The sequence below is a fragment of the Bombina bombina genome, chromosome 12 (genome assembly GCF_027579735.1).
Source record: "Bombina bombina isolate aBomBom1 chromosome 12, aBomBom1.pri, whole genome shotgun sequence".
Taxonomy (NCBI): domain Eukaryota; kingdom Metazoa; phylum Chordata; class Amphibia; order Anura; family Bombinatoridae; genus Bombina; species Bombina bombina.
Genome location: NC_069510.1, coordinates 141,346,611 through 141,369,612, shown reverse-complemented (window position 1 = coordinate 141,369,612; position 23,002 = coordinate 141,346,611). Strand labels below are relative to the sequence as shown.

At 41.5% G+C, this 23,002-nt stretch overlaps 1 protein-coding gene across 1 annotated transcript in view; it reads left to right on the top strand.

Annotated features, from left to right (window-relative positions):
* Window positions 1-23,002, top strand: part of PAPPA (pappalysin 1) — a 1,503,354-nt gene that overhangs the window by 1,410,558 nt on the left and 69,794 nt on the right. The window contains exon 22 of the mRNA XM_053695762.1: window positions 11,462-11,560. Coding sequence (XP_053551737.1) covers window positions 11,462-11,560 — 99 coding nt within the window. The remainder of the gene's footprint in view (window positions 1-11,461; window positions 11,561-23,002) is intronic.

Sequence of the window (23,002 nt, the reverse complement as noted above, 5' to 3'; positions counted from 1 at the left end):
AACCTAAGTCTAACACTAACCCTAACACACCCCTAACTTAAATATTAATTAAATAAATCTAAATAATATTTCTCTTATTAACTAAGTTAATCCTATTTAAAACTGAATACTTACCTTTAAAATAAACCCTAATATAGCTACAATATAAATAATAATTATATTCTAGCTATCTTAGGATTTATTTTTATTTTACAGGCATCTTTCAATTTATTTTAACTAGGTACAATAGCTATTAAATAGTTATTAACTATTTAATAGCTACCTAGTTAAAGTAAAGCGAAATTTACCTGTTAAATAAATCCTAACCTAAGTTACAATTACACCTAACACTATACTATACTTTAATAAATTATTCCTATTTAAAACTAAATACTTACCTGTAAAATAAACCCTAAGATAGCTACAATATAATTAATAATTACATTGTAGCTATCTTAGGATTTATATTTATTTTACAGGTAACTTTGTATTTATTTTAGCTAGTTAGAATAGTTATTAAATAGTTATTAACTATTTAATAACTACCTAGCTAAAAGAAATACAAAATTACCTGTAAAATAAATTCTAACCTAAGTTACAATTAAACCTAACACTACACTATCATTAAATAAATTAACTACAAATAACTACAATTAAATTAAATAAACTAACTAAAGTACAAAAAATAAAAAAAGCTAAGTTACAAAATAATAAAAAAAATAAGTTACAAACATTTTAAAAATATTACAACAATTTTAAGCTACTTACACCTAATCTAAGCCCCCTAATAAAATAACAAAGCCCCCCAAAATAAAAAAAAATTCCCTACCCTATTCTACATTAAAGTTACCAGCTCTATTACCTTACCAGCCCTTAAAAGGGCCTTTTGCGGGGCATGCCCCAAAGAAAACAGCTCTTTTGCCTGTAAAATAAAAATACAACCCCCCCAACATTAAAACCCACCACCCATTATATATTGTTGTGCAATATTAGATCTCTCATTGTGTGAAGTGTTACTGTATATCTCATATGTTATATGGCTGTTATATATTGTTGTGCAATATTAGATATCTCATTGTGTAAAGTGTTACTGTATATCTCATATGTTGTACGGCTGTTATATATTGCTGTGCAATATTAGATATCTCATTGTGTGAAGTGTTACTGTATATCTCATATGTTGTACGGCTGTTATATATTGCTGTGCAATATTAGATCTCTCATTGTGTGAAGTGTCACTGTGTATTTCATATGTTGTACAGCTGTTATATTGCTGTGCAATATTAGATCTCTCATTGTGTGAAGTGTATATCTCATATGTTGTACAGCTGTTATATATTGCTGTGCAATATTAGATCTCTCATTGTGTGAAGTGTCACTGTGTATTTCATATGTTGTACAGCTGTTATATTGCTGTGCAATATTAGATCTCTAATTGTGTGAAGTGTTACTGTATATCTCATATGTTGTACGGCTGTTTTATTGCTGTGCAATATTAGATCTCTCATTGTGTGAAGTGTTACGGTATATCTCATATGTTGTACGGCTGTTTTATTGCTGTGCAATATTAGATCTCTCATTGTGTGAAGTGTTACTGTATATCTCATATGTTGTACGGCTGTTATATATTGCTGTGCAATATTAGATCTCTCATTCTGTGAAGTGTTTTTGTATATCTCATATGTTGTATGGCTGTTATATATTGCTGTACAATATTATATCTCATTGTGTGAAGTGTTACTGTATATCTCATATGTTGTACGGCTGTTATATATTGCTGTGCAATATTAGATATCTCATTGTGTGAAGTGTTACTGTGTATCTCATATGTTGTACTTCTGTTATATATTGCTGTGCAATATTAGATATTTCATTGTGTGAAGTGTTACTGTATATCTCATATGTTGTACGGCTGTTTTATTGCTGTGCAATATTAGATCTCTCATTGTGTGAAGTGTTACTGTATATCTCATATGTTGTACGGCTGTTATATATTGCTGTGCAATATTAGATCTCTCATTGTGTGAAGTGTTACTGTATATCTCATATGTTGTACTTCTGTTATATATTGCTGTGCAATATTAGATATTTCATTGTGTGAAGTGTTACTGTGTATCTCATATGTTGTACGGCTGTTTTATTGCGAGAGGATACTACTGTATATTCCATCTTGGATATTACTTCTGTATTCTGTATTTCTGTGAAGGATACTGCAGCACATGTTTGTATCAGGTCCTACTGATTTGTATTATGGCACAGTATTATCTTTCATTGTGAGAGAATACTACTGCTTGTTCTGTTCTGTAGTGCTGTACAATTATATTTTTTTCCTTGGTGAGGATACTACAACTGTTGCAGCACTATAGTATTCTTTACCAGTGTGGGGTTATAATAATATAGCCCATGGAGTGTACTATTGTTAAACAGTTGGAAGATTTTACAGCCTTACATGGTATACGATTTACAGAATATTTCATACCCTTTTGGTTTCTATTATATGTGGTTGTCTGTTCTTCTCTTACTAAAGAGAATATATCACAGGTGTACAATTTGTGTATCTCCTGTGGTATATTAATTCTGGGGAGGTTTAGTGCTCACTAAACTTAACATATTAAAATTTGGTAAAGACTGTTATGGGAAGGTCTGGAATTGCATTTTCTGCATAGACTCTTTGGCAGATCGATCTACTGATCTTTTTATTCTGACAGAATGGATACTATTTGTCTTTTGTCTGAGCTTGCAGTCCTGGCTTGCTTTCCATTTTTCTTTGCAGTTCTCACCGTGGTGGCTCTAACCCAGTTCAGATATCTGAATGACAGGCAGAGGCTGGCCACCCCGCAGGGGCCGTCATGGTTGTGGTGCTGTGATTCCCTTTGGCCCTAGAATAATGCCCAGTGTTCAGAGGCCACGTACCCTGAACTCGAACAGTTCTGAGGACATAGTTGACTGGCTAACACAGGACACCCAATCTTCTACAGCTTCCGCTCGGAACCTTGACGCACCATCCTCCTCCAGCTTAGCTTCGGGCACCTCTCAAGTTACCACTCGCCCGCCTGCCGCCACCACCAACACTAGCACCACAGCTGCTTCACTTGATCTGTCAGAGGAGTTATTTACACATCAGTTGGAAGAAATGAGTGATAGTGATGCGCAACCATTATTGATAGAGGATGTAGATAACAGGGATATGTCTCAGTCAGGCAGCATTACACACATGGACGTACGGTGTGATGATGATGATGATGATGTTATACCCGCTGCTACTTCCTTTGCTGAGTTGTCAGATAAAAGTGAAGCGGTTGATGATGACGATGCGTCCGTGGATGTCACGTGGGTGCCCGCTAGAAGAGAAGAACAGGGGGAAAGTTCAGATGGGGAGACAGAGAGGAGGAGGAGACAAGTTGGAAGCAGGGGGAGGTCGTCGCAAGGAGCTAGTGGCACAGTCAGCCAGACAGCACGCCAGTCAACGCATGCTGTTGCCACCACCAGAATGCCGTCATTGCAGAGCTCAGCAGTGTGGCCTTTTTTTGGTGTGTCTGCCTCTGACAACAGCGATGCCATTTGCAACTTATGCCAAAAGAAACTGAGTCGTGGGAAGTCCAACACCCACCTAGGTACAACTGCTTTGCGAAGGCACATGATCGCACATCACAAACGCCTATGGGATCAACACATGAGTACAAGCAGCACACAAACTCAAAGCCGCCATCCTCCTCCTGGTCCAGCATCTTCAGCAACGTCAACCACTGCTGTCCTCCTTGCCCCCTCTCAACCATCCGCCACTCCGTCTCTCGCCTTGAGTAGTTCCTGCTTATCTGCCCACAGTCAGGTGTCTGTCAAGGACATGTTTGAGCGTAAGAAGCCAATGTCACAAAGTCACCCCCTTGCCCGGCATCTGACAGCTGGCTTATCTGAACTCTTAGTCCGCCAGCTTTTACCATACAAGCTGGTGGAGTCTGAGGCGTTCAAAAAATTTGTAGCTATTGGGACACCGCAGTGGAAGGTACCCGGCCGAAATTTCTTTGCACAAAAGGCAATCCCCAAACTGTACTCGATTGTGCAAAAGGAAGTAATGGCATGTCTGGCACACAGTGTTGGGGCAAGGGTCCATCTGACCACTGATACCTGGTCTGCAAAGCATGGTCAGAGCAGGTATATCACCTACACTGCGCATTGGGTAAACCTGCTGACGGCTGGCAAGCATGGAATGTGTGGCTCTGCAGAGGAGTTGGTGACACCGCCACAACTTGCAAGCAGGCCTGCTGCCACCTCCTCTACTCCTCCTACTCCATCCTCTTCAATAAACTCCTAGGCTGAGTCCTCTTCTGCTGCTGCGTCTTGCTCCACATCAACGGCACCCCCCCAGCTCCCCAGGTACTATTCCACATCCCGGACACGGCAGTGTCATGCAGTCTTGGGGTTGACTTGCCTGAAAGCAGAGAGTCACACCGGACCAGCACTCCTGTCCGCCCTGAACGCACAGGTGGATCAGTGTCTGACTCCGCACCAACTGGAGATCGGCAAAGTGGTTTGTGACAACGGAAGAAATTTGTTGGTGGCATTGAATTTGGGCAAGTTGACACATGTGCCGTGCATGGCACATGTGTGTAATCTGATCGTACAACGATTTGTGCATAAGTACCCAGGCTTAAAGGACGTCCTGAAGCAGGCCAGGAAGGTGTGTGGCCATTTCAGGCGTTCCTACACGGCCATGGTGCACTTTTCAGATATCCAGCGGCGAAACAACATGCCAGTGAGGCGCTTGATTTGCGACAGCCCAACACGTTGGAATTCAACACTCCTAATGTTCGACCGCCTGCTCCAACAAGAAAAAGCTGTTAATGACTATTTGTATGACCGGGGTGCTAGGGCAGCCTCTGCGGAGCTGGGAATTTTTTTGCCACGTTACTGGACGCTCATGCGCAATGCCTGTAGGCTCATGCGTCCTTTTGAGGAGGTGACAAACCTAGTCAGTCGCACCGGAGGCACCATCAGCGACATCATACCATTTGTTTTCTTCCTGGAGCGTGCCCTGCAAAGAGTGCTGGATCAAGCCGTAGATGAGCGTGAAGAGGAAGAGTTGTGGTCACCATCACCACCAGAAACAGCCTTATCAGCATCACTTGCTGGACCTGCGGCAACGCTGGAAGAGGATTGTGAGGAAGAGGAGTCAGAGGAGGAATGTGGCTTTGAGGAGGAGAAGGAAGACCAACCACAACAGGCATCCCAGGGTGCTCGTTGTCACCTATCTGGTACCCGTGGTGTTGTACGTGGCTGGGGGAAAGAAGATACCTTCATTGAGATCACTGAGGACGAGGAACGGGACATGAGTAGCTCGGCATCCAACCTTGTACAAATGGGGTCTTTCATGCTGTCGTGCCTGTTGAGGGACCCTCGTATAAAAAGGCTGAAGGAGAACGACCTGTACTGGGTGTCCACGCTACTAGACCACCGGTATAAGCAGAAAGTGCCTGAAATGTTACCAAATTACCGCAAGTCGGAAAGGATGCAGCAGTTCCAAAATAAACTAAAAAGTATGCTTTACACAGCGTATAAGGGTGACGTCACAGCACAACGGGAATCTAACAGGGGAAGAGGTGAAAGTAATCCTCCTCCTCCCACGACCACGCCGGCAAGGACAGGACGCTTTACAGACGTGTTGTTGATGGAGGACATGCAGAGCTTTTTAAGTCCTATGCATCGCCACATCCCTTCGGGGTCCACCCTCAGAGAACGACTCGACCGACAGGTAGCAGACTACCTCGCTTTAACTGCAGATATCGACACTCTGAGGAGCGATGAACCCCTTGACTACTGGGTGTGCAGGCTTGACCTGTGGCCTGAGCTATCCCAATTTGCGATAGAACTTCTGGCCTGCCCCGCTTCAAGTGTCCTGTCAGAAAGGACCTTCAGTGCAGCAGGAGGTATTGTCACTGAGAAGTCGCCTAGGTCAAAAAAGTCTAGATTACCTCACCTTTATTAAGATGAATGAGGGATGGATCCCGAAGGGACTGACAGTGGGCGATACATTCAACTAAAAAAGGCCTGATGAGATGAGCTGCCTTGGGCTAAAAATGGTCCACATGCTGCTGTATTTTATCTCTGAATGCCGGGTGACTTGCGTGACTTATCCGCCACCAACTAGGGTTCAAGCCGCAATGTTTTAGGGCACTTTCTGCCTGGGAAACAAACATCAATTTTTCTGGCCGCTGCTACAGCAGCGGCTGCAACAATACCTAATTTTTCAGGCATGTGTACATGCCTAATTTTTCTGGCCTCTGGTGCTGCACTGTGGCTTCAAAAACCAAACAAAAAAAAGGCATATAACAGGGATTAAACTTATAGGAATAGTACTACTTAACACACCTTATAATAACGCAGAGAGAGGAGTCTGAAGAAGAGGAGTCAGAGGAGGAAGGTGGCTTTGATGAGGTGGAAGACCAAACACAGCAGGCGTCCCAGGGGGCTTGTTGTCACCTTTCGGGGACCCTTGGTGTTGTACGTGGCTGGGTGGAGGATGAGACCTTCAATGACATCAGTGAGGACAAGGAACGGGACATGGCTAGCTTGGTATCCGACCTTGTGCAAATGGGAAGTTTGCGGTTGTGCAAATGGACTGTTTGCGGTGCGTTAAACGGGGAGTTTGGTCTGTCACTGTGAAGCGGGCGTAACCCTTACACTACCTGATCGATACAGCATCATACCTGATGTTTTAAAGCACGTTATTCCAAACAATTTAGGAATGTTAGGTGATTTATGCCCTTTATGGATTAAAACCAGACTCTGCATCAACTATGTAATTTTCCATGGGAGTTTTGCCATGGATCCCCCTCCGGCATGCCACAGTCCAGGTGTTAGTCCCCTTGAAACAACTTTTCCATCACTATTGTGGCCAGAAAGAGTTTCTGTGGGTTTTAAAATTTGCCTGCCTATTGAAGTCTATGGCGGTTCACGAACATTTGCGGAAGTTCGCGTTCGCCTTTCGTGAACTGAAAATTTTAGGTTTGCGACATCACTACAGGACCTAACTGGTATATATTCCAGCATGGAATCAGGCGAAGAAAACTAAGAGGTCTCCTCCAATACTAAATTTGATTGTGGTCAGGTTAGGCATTTTCAGAGGGTCTGTTGCACTTACAAGGTATCCTTTTTGGGGGTAGTTATGGTTTCTATCTCCATGAGTCTGTTTCTTCAGTCTATTGCATGCTCATCACAATTGACTTGCCAGAATTTATCATCTATTTCTCCTGTTACAATACAACTATGTCTATAGTATTAGTTATTATTTCAATTGCAGGTTTGCATTAACATTCACTGCTAATAAGCATGCAATAGCAGTTGTATGGAGATCCCACCAACCTATTCCAGTGCATGTTTTTATTCCATTTTTTGGACAGATTTTTCTCTGGGGATGTTTCTTTACTCCATCATAGGACATGTTCTTCTCTGATGCCAGCATCTTAGGCTGGGAGATGTCTGAGGCTCTCAGAGGTCTTAGGAGTTCTGTTTTTGGAACTCCAGGAATGATGCAGGACTCTTCAGACCTGTTCTATTTTTGTATTGGCTCCTTTCAGTCGCTTGTAGTGAGTCAACACCTCCCAGTTTCTTTTCCAGTCATCTGGGCAGTGTCCACAATTCTATGGAGATATATTTTATAGTGATTTGGGCTGAGTTTTTTTCTACTGTTCTCCTTCCTGGTATTTCTGTTTTTTCCAGGATCATTCATCTGGGAAGGTTTTTTTTTCCTTCCATAAGGCAGGGAGAGTCTTCATTCCTTACTTTTGGGAAATACAACACCTGACCAACAGGAGGAGGCAAAGATAACCCAGCCAAAGGCTTAAATATCTCTCCCACTCCCTCTATCCCCCAGTCATTAATTGCCTTTTGTTACTATTGGAGGTGGCAGAGAAGCATACAAAGATTTGGATAGTCCTGTAATGGGTATGTTCCCTTCAAGAAAGGACTGGAGTTTTAAGTAATCATGTCAACCTCTCAGTGAGAGTTTTGATGAAAGTTAGAGTCTGGAGATGCAGGGAAAGTTTTTCTGCGAACCCATCCAGACTGTCGTTAACAGCTCCTGAGCAATCAGTGTTGATGAGTTTTACTGCTTGCTGCTACACACTCAAGTCCATGTCAGACTGTCACACTTGAGAGGCTGTGCTTGTTCGCAGCATGGATCCTGGAGGGTAAGACCATTTTATATATACACTTTTGCTATACAGGGTCACAGTGTGGCTCCTTTATGCCTCAATAGCATCAAGGGTTAATATCTCCTTCAGGGAGATTATTTGAACTAGGGGTTATTTATAACTGCTTTAATGTGAGATTTCTTGGGCTCATAGACTGTGTGCTTTTGGCTTGAAACAAACAGGTTTCACTTTCGTTTTTAAGTGTTGCACAGCTCGTAATAGCTTAGCGCCTCTTTCATAGCAGGGGAAGTCCTGTCCTACGCTCCATGTGATCGGGTGTAGTCTTTAAATTTCCTATGATCCTGCTGCAGACATTACTACTAAGGAGAGTGTTTTCACTGTTAGCTGTCTGGGTTTAGGAGGTGGTGAGTGCCCCAGCCATCGGGAGTATTAAAGTGCCATGTTTTTTAAATAAAAGCATATTTTTTTTGCTTATCCTTCTGTGGGTATGTACAAAGCTATAGAGGACTCTGATACTACATTAGAAGGTTCCGCTCCTTCTGTACTGATTAATAATTCCAGTTTATATTGTGAGGAGGTTGTGGTTTGCCCGCCTGCTCAATTTTGTTCCATTTGCCTAAACACTAATCTAAAGTCTAAGAAGGAAGACAAGCCTGCTAATACTCATAGCGCTATCAGCCCTTCTGAGTCGTCTACTTCTCAGGAATCTGGGTCCTGAGAAATTTCTATTCTTTCTACATTACCCGCCCCACATGCAGTTCCCCGCGGCTCAACTAATCCATCTGGAGGTTGCCTTTCTCCAGTAGATTTTACCGTGCAGTTACAATTGGTGGTGTCTGTGGCCTTGAGTGTCTTACCTTGCAAACGCAAGAGAAAGGTTAAACATAGTTCTCCTGACCTAGAGTATAATAATTGTCGGATTTAGCTACTATATCCCAGCTATCCGAGGATAAGTTAACCTCTGTAGCTTCAGAGGGTGAACTTTCTGAGTTGGGGACTTCAGTTACTAAACCTCCTTCAGCGGAGAAACCCTTCTTTAGATTTAAAATTGAGCATCTGCATTCTTTATGAAAGGAGGTTCTGTCTACACTAGAGTTTCCAGAGGCTACACTCCCTGAGGAGCCTAAGATCCCTAAATTGGACAGGGTTTATGAAGATAGGAAGGTCCCTCTGACTTTTCCTGTGCCAGTTAAGATGGCGAACATTATTAGTAACAAATGGGAAAGAGTAGGAACTTATTTTTCCCCCACGTCTACTTTAAAAAAAAATATTCCCGGTCCCTGACTCTAAATTAGATTTGTTGGGCTCCATCCCAAAGGTGGATGGTGCTATCTCCACGCTGGCTAAGCGTACTACTATCCCTCTAGAGCAGCCGTTCCCAACTTGTGGTACACGTACCCCTGGGGGTACGTGAAAATGTTATTGGTAATGGCGAAATTTGAGCCTGTGCTGCCCACCTTAACCCAAAAAAAAATAAAAATATTTATTTGGGTCCTCCTAGCGTTACTAATTGCATGCTGCAGCTATTTTAAGGTAAATTGGTGGCACATCGTTAATGCGCGCTACACTTTATAATGCGGGATGTTTGAGCAGGAATGAGGGGCGGGCATTAGGCAACAAGGAAGCTCAGTGTCACATGCAGCATGGTGAGCGCACAGGTAGAGTATTGCCACGGCTGGGTGGATGCTACAGGCAACTATGAAGCATACAGCAACACTTTATCTCCAGTGCTTTTTGTTTGCAAGGCTAAGATGGGATTATGGTAAGAAGGCATTCATTTTATACCACTATTTACACTTTATTTAATGCTTGGAGGTTTCACATTTTTTCACAGTTGTTTATTTTATAATTGTTTATTTTATAATTGTACTTTGTATTCATATTAGTTCTGTTCTTTACCCATATCTGCTAAGATGTATAACATTTTAACAGTTAAGTTATTCCTCTCACTACAGAATATCAGTAAAGACAAAAGTCTTGTTATATGGGGGCAGGTTAGTGCCTTATACCAGGAGTGCAATACCTTGGCCTGATACATCATACCCTGAGCTTAAATGGGTACAAGGTATATCAAGTGCGTGTTTGAGGGGTGATTTATACACACACAAACAATTTTTAAAGCCTCCCTTCAAGTCCTTCAAAAAGCTGACTGTAATACAATAACTACCAGCAAAATACATAAGAAGGGATATTTAAGCCTTTGGCTGAGGTGTCTTTGTCTCCTCCTGGTGGCCAGGTGTTGTATTTCCCAACAGTAAGGAATGAAATTGTGGACCCTGCCAGGAAGGAAAGGAATTTATCTGGTAAGCATAAATTATGTTTTTTGTTATGAGTGATCAGTCCTTGTGGCAGTACTTTGGACTTATTATTATTTACTTTTACAAAGTGTGCCTTTACCGGTGGTTCAGGTTTGTTTCTAGCAGGAACAAATCTCTACACGATCATACCTCCTTGTTCTGCAGGAAGCTGTATGTGGATCTAGTCCGTCTTATTATCTATATCATCGGCTTGTTTTCTTAACTACTTGCAATTTTTAGTTCCTGGAATTTCATCAGGACTAGGTGTTTTTTTCTTTGTTGTCAGTCTACTAGTTAATTGTTGCTCCTTCTGGTTTACTTTTGAACCAGGAGGCAGGCTCTGTTTCCTTGGCTTCTGGATTAGGAAGCTTGTTTTTCAAAGTAGTTTTTTTTTTTTTTACCTTTGAAGCCAGGACAGTAGTCGCCTTAATGTATTTTATTTCATCTTTCGGTGTTTGCCTCAGCAGAAGCCGTTTTGGAGGGGGATTCCAGGGGGAATTTTTTTTTGGTAAGTAGGAGCTTGCCTTTACTACTCTTCCCACCCGCTTTCTTTGTGGACTCACTCACAACTTGGGTATTAGTTCCCACAAGTAAGGATTTTTGTGGACTTCACCACTATAGAAAGAAAACAAAATGTATTCCTTAACCTGATAAATTCCTTTCTTTCTTTGTGGTGATAGCGAACTAATCCAGCCTAATTTAGTTAATGGTGGCGGATTTGTTTGCACATATTTACCCTACTATCTTTTCTACTTCTTCCGCCTTTCCTTGGCTATATGTACTACTGGGAGAGAGAAGTGTGTGTGTGTGTGGGGGGGTTATTTAAAGTTTTGTGTAGGGTGTCTTTGTCTCCTCCTGGTGGCCCGGAGATGAATTCCCACAATAAAGGATTTTCGTGGACTATCCCCACCAAGAAAGAAAGGAATTTATCAGGTAAGAATAAATGATGTTTTTCCATGATATTGTTCAAATCTGTTTCAAACTTACCATTTGCACTGAATGTATTTTTGTTGTTTGTTTATTTATATCTCATAGCCATTCAAAGGAGACAATTATTGTGATGGCATAAACAACCGAGCCTTTTGCAACTATGATGAAGGCGACTGCTGCTCGACTACTGTGTTGACCAAAAAGGTAGGATCAATTCTCTGGGAACTACACTCTCCAATATTCAGACTGAAAATCGGCAGTAAACATGTCACATATTATGTTATCCGTTTAAGTGCTACTCAACTCTTAATACCTGATCTTCAGCTTGTTGCCTCAAGTGTCTATTGTAAAGATGTGCTTTATGGATTTGTATAGTGTGTAGGCTAAAAACAGTGTTCACATAACTAGAAACTGATTCAGTGTTAGAAAGCTGTACTCAATGCCCCTAGACTTCAGTTGCACAGTGCATTGTCCAGTGTTATTCTGCATTAGTGATGTAATATTTTATTAATATTACATTTTTTGGAGGTGATTTAATGCTTGAGGTGAGTGTTGGGGTACTTTACACTAAACACACTGCTTTCGAACAATATAAGATAGAGGTAGAAAGCCCCTTATCCAAACTGCTTGTGACTGTAAAAGGTTTGGATTTTGGAATATCTGTAAAATGGGATAGCTTGGAGAGAGGATGGAACTAAGTATAAACAACAATATCTTATGTCATGGAGGCAATATTGATTTATCAATATAGCTATGCAGCTTAAAGGTAGTTTTATATCATTGTTTAATACTTTTGTCTACATAGTACCCTCAGGTAGGGCCGTACTGTAATCATGAAGGTGATAGTTGTTGTTTCAAATAAATGTAGACTGTTATCTGCATTTTAGAACACAGAAACTAAACCAAAGACACGGCAGAGAAGATTGTGATTTACAGGCAGTGAAGGATAATAAAATAGTAATTTCTTTTTTATGACACGATGAGTCCACGGATCATCTTAATTACTAAAGGGATATCCACCTCCTGGTCAGCAGGAGGCGGCAAAGAGCACCACAGCAAAGCTGTTAAATAGCTCCTCCCTTCCCTCCCACCTCAGTCATTCTCTTTGCCTATGTTAGTGATAGGAAGTGGCAGAGGTATCCTTTTTCCACAGGGCTATGTGAGGGAGAGGACCTCGCAAACCTGCTGAGCTGCCCTGCTGTCGGGCAGATTTTAAAGGTAAGTACTAACTTTTTATCTGGGTCTGGGAGATCTTAGAAAAGGTGGAGCTCTTTATTAAATTCCAAAGGGGACATAACTCCTATTTCCATAGGGAGGGGACCCTGTGACAGCAAGTCCAAAGCAGGCACTGGGGCTTAGGAAACTAAAGGGCTTATTCTCTATAGCTGAGTATAAGAAGGACTCAGTAGGAGGTGATATTTTTGTGACAGGTTCAGTTAGTTTAACATTTTTGGACTAAGATGCTACCTATTAAGTGGTAGCATTATTTTCACTCAGGTTGGGACAAGAGCCTCATTTACTCTTGGTGTCTATTTTTAACATTATGGTAATGGCGACCGGGAGATCGATTGTGGTTACACCCATGATGGGCGGAGCTGATTTGAAGGTGCACGCTACTGTTTTCAGGACACTGTCAGTTAAGAACGACAGAGTAATTATCACGCCCATGGGGGGCGGAGCTATGTTTGCCGCCGTTTTTGGACTGTGCACTTCCTATTTCTCTTCCGATGTCGGAGAGGAATGTCTTGTAGCACAATAGTTAGTGTTGTTACTTATGTGGGACCGGACAGCGCCATTGCTGCGTTTCGGATCCTTTATGAATAAAAATAGAGTCCAATATTCTTTCTCTATTCCTTGTAACGGTTTTAATAATAAAGTTTAGGATTTTTAGGTTCCTCAAAGACAGATGGGCACCTCAGCAATGATTAGGCTGAGGTGTAGATAGGTTTTAATATTGTTACGTACTAATTTATCTTTCTGCTGCTCTCAAAAAATATAAAGTCTCATTTTAAGTTTTAAAGAGACAGTAACATTTTTTTTTATGTGTTAACATTTATTACAACATTTAACATGTTTATTTGTTTACTCAGACCTGGTAACTCAGGAACTAAGAGGTCCTGTTTGGTATCTTATAAAAATGGATGTCTGAACCTACTCCTTTTTTAAGTGCATGCTGTTTAGTAGTTGTTGACAAAGGTCAAGATATGCCATAAAATTTATCCTAATGTGTTCCTAAGAATTTACAGCCCACATGCAGTGCCCTGCGCTTCTACTCAACCTGGAGTTACCTTGCATTCCATACATTTCCTATTTTTTCCCTCTGTAGGAAAAAATACAAAAAGGACAAGTATCTTGGAAGAGGAGGATACTTAGGTAGCATCTGAGAGGGAATTCTCAGATTCAGATGGGATAATACCTTTATCTGATACTGGGGTTGTTTTCCTTCAGTTTTTGCTTGAATACCTCCAATTATAACTTGTAGAGGTTTTAGCTACCTTGGACGACTCTGTTGCTACCGGAGTAGTTGATTCTAGAGATTCCAATAAATTATACTTTATGGACCCTTCATGGTAGAAGTATTTCCTGTACCAGATAGGGTTATTCAGATATTTGCTCAGGAATGGGAGACTGGGTATCCCTTTTGCTCTCCTTCCATATATTTAAGAGGATGTTTTCTATATCAGACCTTTTGGATGCTATGCAGGATAAGGACCCTATGATTGGAAGTTAGAGGGTTTACATTGACAACCTGCGGTTGGTATGGCATCTGTCGCCAGTGCAGTGGTGTATTGGTGTGATGCGTTATCTGTTTCTGTTGAACAGACATCCCTCTCATAGGGATAGAATAGTTGCCCTTAAATTTGTAAACTCCTTTAACTCAGAGTTTTCTTAAGCTGGGAGCTATTACTCAGGCTTTACCATATTAGCCGCAGAGCAGTATGGTTAAAATCTTGGTCTGCAGATGTTTCATCTTCAGGATAAAAGATATAAGCAAAAAAACGTCAGAAAATTTTAGGTTCTTTCCAGAATTTTAGGGAAATCCTTCCCTCCTTCTCCCAAGCAGGAGCAGTCTTCTCCTTCTCAGCCATTATAGAAAACCCAATAAGTCTTAGAATAGGGGAAGTCAGTCCTAGAACCTTGCCATTGAATCAAGGAAAGCATGAAGGTCAGGCTCCCGTTCAAGATATTCAGTATCCCTGGGCAGTAGACATAGTGTCCCAGGGATACAGTCTGTAGTTCAAGGTTTTCCTCCCAGAGGCAGGTTCTACTTTCAAGTTTACAACTAGGACAGATCAGTATAAAACTGATATTAATGTACATCTGTTTAGCACTCACATTCCTGTAATTTAATTGTAAGGATGATAGTTAATATGAGACTAGTATGAGGGGATTGTGGTGTCATGTAAATTTTAGCTCGTCTGTTGTTTAAAGTATTATGAGCTGTGGGGGTTATTATATAATTTAAAAATGATAACTCCATACTGCCATCCCCTCAACTTAAGTATCTAGAATCACTTCACTAGTGGTAACAAGTAAGGGCTTATAGCGGTAACTTTTCCTAGGCATAGACCGGTAATTACAAATACTAGACATAGATATAGCACTATGCTAATACAAGAATTCATAAGAGACTAATAGCAATTTGGTATACAGCCACAAGGTATAGGCCGGTAACTACCTATGAGAACAAGTTTTCGTAATCTGTCATTGCTAAGTAGATAATAGTATCCACAAGCTTTGGTATAGGCCAGTAAAATCTTTTTTTTAGATTTAAATGTCACACCGAATATAGGTATAGAGTGGTAACTACAGTTTGTACCTGTTACTTAAGGTATAGGCCGGTAAACAATAGAGACTTAGCAATGGCATTTGAATTATAAAAAAATCGACTTACAGGAGTGACAGGTCTGTCCTCTAAGGTATAGGCCGGTAAACAATCTAAGAGGTTAACATCTAACAACGAATTGACTAAAGGTATAGGCCGGTAATTAAACTATCTAAGTATATATAAAGGTACAAATCGCTATCCTGCAACTGAAAGTGATATGCCTAAACTGAGATAAAAATCAAATAAAATAATCAGTTCTCTAATGGTATACAACTGGTTAAAATATAGTGATAACCGTATATACAGATACCCACCTAATAAAAGCTGTGTGGACGGCTATATATATGACAAAGTAAAAGATAACATCAATTTAACTATATAAGAGCTTATAGTGTAAAGCTCTAAACTGTGGGAAGATTCTATACACACTCATTCCCAAGAACATTAACTTGGAAATCAGATTAGATACTATATAGCCAAAAATTAGCAACAATATACACAACAATATTATTCTTTATCATTTGTGATCCTTTGCGGTGAAAACAAAGTATTCAATTATTCCCTAAGCATCAGTTTGATACTGAAAGTAAAATACATCAGTGCTGCAATATATGTTAACGATAATCTATATGTCAATAAAGCAATAAAGTGGGCATACAAGTTAACTTTAATTTACAAAGATATTTATACCAGCATCTCGAGTGCTTTACATACGCTCTCTTTACCAGGATTCTTTTTCTGCACAAATTTAATATTGAACGTTATTACAAGTATTAACCAAAAAGTCAATGTTAAATCTTAATATTACCATCTAATGGGGAATAAGAGTTAATATAACCAACCAATATAAAACTAAAGACCCTTAGCAGCAAGGTGCTCAGTAACCAACAATACATAACGCAGCATTTTCTTTACATAAGAGAGGGAGCGAATCTATCTAGATACTCTAACAATGCTTACTGCGGCATAAGGCAATTAATGTAATAATTTTCTACCAAAGCAGACATAAGAACAATAATCCATTATCAATATTAAATTTACAAATTGTACTGACATCCTAAGCAAAGGATACGTAGGATCACAGTACAAGTGTTGCTATCTACTTAGGTAAACTATCCAACCAAGATCGTAATTACAGGGTTAAAATTCAGTAATATATATATTGCTCTAACCCAAACCAGTCACTAGATAACAATAATCTGAGTGACTAGACAACCAACGCTAACTATACAATTACTTTATATCTCAGGGAAAAAGTTACCTTTAATCAATATTACAAACTGTCCTATTTTTAGAATTATTTAACTATAGGCAATCCAACCACTGAAGCCCACTAATCACTTGTTACCTCCCTAGTTCAAGTGTGAATTTACAATATAAAGCAACAAATTTCAACAGCAGACATTAATTTTAAAAGTTTTGTCCATGTGTGTATGTAACATTTTTTAATGATTTCTAATAAAGGTTAATTTTTATATCCTAGCTCTGAACTCCACTGAGGAGTCTCATATTAACTATCATCCTTACAATTAAATTACAGGAATGTGAGTGCTAAACAGATGTACATTAATATCAGTTTTATACTGATCTGTCCTAGTTGTAAATAAAGTACATAGCACCCCTCTTTTCTTCTTACCACATAACCCAGCAATAATACATAGCTGGTTTATTCGAAGTCAATAAAATTCCTGTATTAAACCAATAGTAGTGCCTTAGTAAACCCTTCTCTTCTTTGTCTACTTTCAAGTTTATCTGCAGACCCGACAAAAAGAGAGACGTTCTCACACTGTGTAAAAGACCTCTCAGACCTGGGAGTGAAAACCTCTCAGACCTGGGAGTGATAGTTCCTGTTCCGATGCAGGAACGGGGTCTGGGGTTTTATTCCAATCTGTTTATGGTTCCCAAAAAGGAGGGAACCTTCAGAACAATTTTAGATCTCAAGAGTCTAAACAAATTCCTCAGAGTACCTACCGTCCTTCAAGATGTAAACTTTTCGTTCCATTCTTCCTTTGGTTCAAGAGGGTCAATTTATAACAACGGTAGATTTAAAGGACGCGTACCTGCATGTTCCCATTTACAGGGATCATCACAAGTTTCTAAGCTGTGCCTTTCTAGACAAACACTTACAATTTGTAGCTTTTCTTTCGGTCTTGCCTCAGATCCAATAATTTTCTCAAAGGTTCTGGGATCTCTGTTGGCGGTGCTCCGATTACGGGGCATTGCAGTCGCGCCCTATCTGGACGACATCCTGGTCCAGATGCCATCCTTTCAACAAGCAAGGTCCCACACAGAAATGTTGTTATCCTTCCTGCAATCTCACAGTTGGACGGTAAATTTGGAAAAGAGCTCCTTAGTTCCAAATACAAGGGTAACTTTATTGGGAACCATAATAGATTCCCTATCAATGAAGATTTTTCTGACAGAAGTCAGGAAATCGAAGATTTTCGATTCTTGCCTAGCGCTTCAGTCCGCTCCTCGGCCATCAGTGGCCCAGTGCATGGAGGTAATCGGGCTGATGGTGGTGACAATGGAAATCATCCCGTTTACTTGTTTCCACCTCAGACCTCTGCAGTTAAACATCCTCAGTCAATGGAACGGAGATTATGCAGATTTGTCTCCACAAATTCTACTGGAGACAGGAGACAAGGGATTCTCTTCTTTGGTGGTTGTCTCAGGATCATCTCTCCCAGGTAACCTGCTTTTGCAGACCCTCCTGGGTGATTGTGACAACAGACGCCAGCCTTCTAGGATGGGAAGCAGTCTGGGGTTCCCTAAAGGCTCAGGGAGTTTGGACTCAGTCAGAGTCTGTTCTGACTATTAACATCCTGGAACTGAGAGCGATCTTCAATGCTCTTCTGGCCTCAGTTAGCCTCGGTCCAGTTTATTAGGTTCCAGTCGGATAGCATACCTTCAGTGCCTTACATCTATCATCAGGGAGGAACGAGGAGTTCCTTACCGATGACAGAGGTAACCAAGATAATTCAGTAGGAGGAGGCCCATTCTTGCTACCTGTCGGCGATCCACTTCCCAGGAGTGGACATCTGGAAGGCAGACTTCCTGGGCAGGCAGACCTTTCATCTGGGGGAGTGGGAACTCCATCCGGAAGTGTTCTCCAGCTGATTCTCAAGTGGGGTCAGCCGAGATTGGATCTCATAGTATCTCGACAGAATGCCAAGCTCCCGAGATACGGGTCGAGGTCCAGGGACCCCCAGGCGGAACTGATAGATGCTCTGGCAGTCCCTTGGACCTTTAGTCTAGCATTCCTATTTCCTATGTTTGCACTTCTTTCTCTGGTCATTGCTCGAATCAAGCAGGATAGGGCGTCAGTGATCCTCTTTTTTTCTGCTTGGCCTCACAGGATTTGGTATGCAGATTTGGTGGACATGTTATTTCGGCCACCTTTGAGACTTCCGTTGAGGAGGGACCTTCTAATCAAAGGCCCTTCCTTTACCCAAATCTAGTTTCTCTGAAGCTGACTGCTTGGAGATGGAACGTTTAATTTTATCCAAGCGGGGTTTTTTCTGACTTGGTCATAGAGACCATGATTTAGGCTTACAAGCCTGTATCTAGAAAAATTTCCCATAAGATTCTATTGGTGTGAATCCAAGGGCTACTCATGGAGTAGAATTAGAATTCCTAGAATTTTGTATTTCTCCAAGAAAGTTTGGAAAAAGAAAATTGATGCTTACCTGATAAAGTTATTTCTTTTTTGACACAATGAGTCCACAGATCATCTTAATTACTAATGGGATATTCACCTCCTGGTCAGCAGGAGGAGGCAAAGAGCACCACAGAGGAGCTGTTAAATAGCTCCTCCCTTCCCTCCCACTCCAGTCATTCAACCGAAGTTAGGAAGAAAAAAGGAAAAGCCAAGGTGCAGAGGTGTCTGAAGTTTACAATAACCCACAACCTGTCTAACAACACAGGGCGGGCTGTGGACTCATTGTGTCAAAAATAAATATATTGATCAGGTAAACATACATTTTCTTTTCTTTTTTATGACACAATGAGTCCACAGATCATCTTAATTACTAATGGGATTAAATACTCAAGCTAAAGTACACAGATCATACAGGAGGGACAAGACAGGGAACCTAAATGTAAGGCACCACTGCTTGAAGAACCTTTCTCCCAAAAGCTGCCTCAGCCGAGGCAAAAGTGTCAAATTTGTGGAACTTTGAAAAAGTGTGAAGAGAGGACCAAGTTGCAGCCTTGCAAATCTGTTCCACAGAAGCTTCATTTTTGAACGCCCATGAGGAAGCAACAGCCCTCATGGAATGAGCCGTAACCCTCTCAGGAGGCTGCTGTCCAGCAGTCTCATATGCAAAATGTATGATATTCTTCAGCCAAAAAAGAAAGAGAAGTGGCCGTAGCTTTCTGCCCCTTACGTTTTCCTGAGAAAACCACAAACAAAGCAGAAGATTGACAAAAGTCGCCTGCAGGTAAAACTTTAAAGCACGGACCACGTCCAAATTGTGCAGAAGTCTTTCCTTCTGAGAAGGATTAGGACACAAGGAAGGAACAACAATCTCTTGATTAATGTTCCTATCATAAACAACCTTAGGAAGAAATCCTAATTTTGTACGTAAAACTACCTTATCTGAATGGAAAATAAGATAAGGAGATTCATATTGTAATGCCGAGAGTTCTGACACCCTCCGAGCAGAAGAAATAGCAACAAGAAATAAAACTTTCCAAGATAACAACTTAATATCTAAGGAATGCATAGGCTCAAACGGAGCCCCTTGAAGAACTTTGAACACTAAATTAAGACTCCATGGATGAGTAACTGGTTTGAACACAGGCCTGATCCTGACTAAGGCCTGACAGAACGATTGGACAGCTGGAACATCTGCCAGACGTTTGTGCAACAAAATAGATAAGGCCAAAATTTGCCCCTTTAGCGAACTCATCGATAAACCTTTCTCCAAACCCTCTTGGAGAAAAGACAAAATTCTAGGAATTCTAACTCTACTCCATGAGTAGCCCTTGGATTAAGACCAATAGAGATATTTACGCCAAATCTTATGGTAAATCCTTCTAGTAACAGGCTTACAAACCTGAATCATGGTCTCTATAACAGAGCCAGAAAACCCCGCTTGGATAAATTCAAACGTTCAATCTCCAAGCAGTCAGCTTCAGAGAAACTAGATTTGGGTGAAGGAAGGGCCCCTGAATCAGAAGGTCTTTCCTCAACGGAAGTCTCCAAGGTGATAGAGATGTCATCTCCACCAGATCTGCATACCAAATCCTGCGAGGCCAGGCCAGTGCTATGAGGATCACCAAGGCCCTTTCCTGCTTGATTCAAGCAATTACTCGAGGAAACAAGCATGCTAGATTGAAGGTCCAAGGGGCCGCCAGAGCATTTGTCAGTTCCGCCTCGGGGTCCATGGATCTTGATCCGTATTTCGGGAGCTTGGCATTCTGTTGCGATGCCATGAGATCTAATTCCGGCTGACCCCACTTGAGAATCAGGCTGGAGAAAACTTCCGGATGGAGTTCCCACTACCCCGGATAAAAAAGTCTACCTGCTCAGGAAATCCGCCTCCGACTTGTCCACCCGAGTGATGTGGATCGCCGACATGCAGCAAGAATGGGCCTCCGCCCACCAAATTACTTTGGATACCTCTGTCATCGCCAAGGAACTCCTTGTTCCTCCCTGATGATTGATGTAAGCCACTGACATTATGTTGTCCGACTGGAACCTGATAAACTGTACTGAGGCTAACTGGGGCCAGGCCAGAAGAGCATTGTAGATCGCTCTCAGTTCCAGAATGTTTATGAGTAGAACAGACTCCGACTGAGTCCATGTTCTCTGAGCCTTTAGAGAGCCCCAGACTGCTCCCCACCCGAGAAGGCTGGCATCTGTTGTCACAATCACCCAAGATGGTCTGCGAAAGCAGGTTCCCTGGGAGAGATTGATCCAGAGACAACTACCATTGTAGAAAATCCCTTGTCTCCTGCTCCAGAAGCAATCGAGGAGACAAGTCTGCATAATATCCGTTCCATTGACTCAGCATGTTTAACTGTAGAGGTCTGAGATGGAAGCGAGCAAATGGGATGATGTCCGTTGTCGCCACCATCAGCCCGATTAACTCCATGCACTGAGCCACTGATGGCCGAGGAATGGACTGAAGGACTACACAAGTATCAATAATCTTTAATTTCCTGACTTCTGTCAGAAAAATCTTCATAGACAGGGAGTCTATTATAGTTCCTAAGAAAGTTACCCTTGTACTTGGAACTAAGGAACTCTTTTCTAAAAGAAAACCCGTGAGATCATATGAAGGACAACACCAAGTCAGTGTTGGATCTTGCTAGCTGCAAGGATGGTGCCTGGACTAGGATGTCGTCCATATAAGGTGCCACTGCAATGCCGCAAGATCAAAGCACCGCCAACAGAGATCCCAGAACTTTTGGGAAGATTCTGGGGGCTGTGGCAAGACCGAAAGGAAGAGCCACAAACTGGAAGTGTTTGTCCAGGAAGGCAAACCTTAAGAACTTGTGATGATCCCTGTGAATGGTAACATGTAGATATGCATCCTTTAAATCCACTGTTGTCATTAATTGACCCTCCTGGATCAATGGAAGAATGGAACAAATTGTTTCCATCTTGAAGGATGGTACACTCAGAAACTTGTTTAGACTCTTGAGGTCTAAAATTGGCCTGAAGGTTCCCTCTTTTTCTGGGCACCACAAACAGATTGGAATAAAACCCCAAACCCTGTTCCTGACTTGGAACGGGAACAATCACTCCCAGAGCGGAGGGGTCTCCTACACAGTGTAAGAATACATCTTTCTTTGTCTGGTCTGCAGACAATCTTGAAAGTAGAAATCTGCCTCTGGGAGAAAAAAGTTTGAACTCCGGTTTGTATCCCTGAGACACTATTTATTTCCCAGGGATCCTGAACATCCCGAACCCAGGCTTGAAAGAAGGAAAGTCTGCCCCCTACCAGATCCGGTCCCGGATCGGGGGCATGCCCTCCATGCTGTCTTGGAATCACTAACCGGCTTCTTGGACTGTTTACCTTTGTTCAAAGACTGACTGGGTCTCCATGTAGGTTTAGACTGTTCCTGCTTAGAGGAGGAAGATAAAGAGATTCCTTTGAAATTTTGAAAGGAACGAAAATTGCTCTGCCGTCCTTTTTGTGTATTTCTCTTATTTTGAGGGAGAAGATGACCCTTACCTCCCGTGATATCAGAAATAATCTCCTTCAGATCAGGTCCAAACAAGGTCTTCTCCTTGTAGGGAATAGCTAGACGTTTACACTTAGATGAAACATCTGCAGACTAAGGTTTTAACCATAAGGCTCTGCGGGCTAGAATAGAGAAACTCAAAATCTTAGTTCCCAATTTGATAACTTGCAGGGAAGCGTCTGAAATAAAGGCATTAGCTAGCTTCAGAGCTTTAATCCTATCTTTAATTTCATCCAAAGAAGTTTCTGTCCTGAGGGCATCAGACAGTGCATCAAACCAATATGCCGCCGCACTAGTGACGTGGCAATGCACACAGCCGGTTGCAACTGCAGACCCTGGTGTACATAAATCTTCTTGAGTAACCCCTTATCCATAAGATCTTTGAAAGCACAACTATCCTCTATGGGAATAGTAGTTCTCTTAGCTAAGTTGGAAACAGCTCCTTCTACTTTAGGAACAGTTTGCCAAGCCTCTTTAACAGAATTGGCTATTGGAAACATTTTCTTAAAAATAGGAGAGGGAGAGAAGGGAATGCCCGGTCTCTCCCATTTCTTAGCAATGATTTCAGTAGCTCTTTTAGGAACTGGAAATACATCTGTGTAGGAAGGAACTTCAAAATA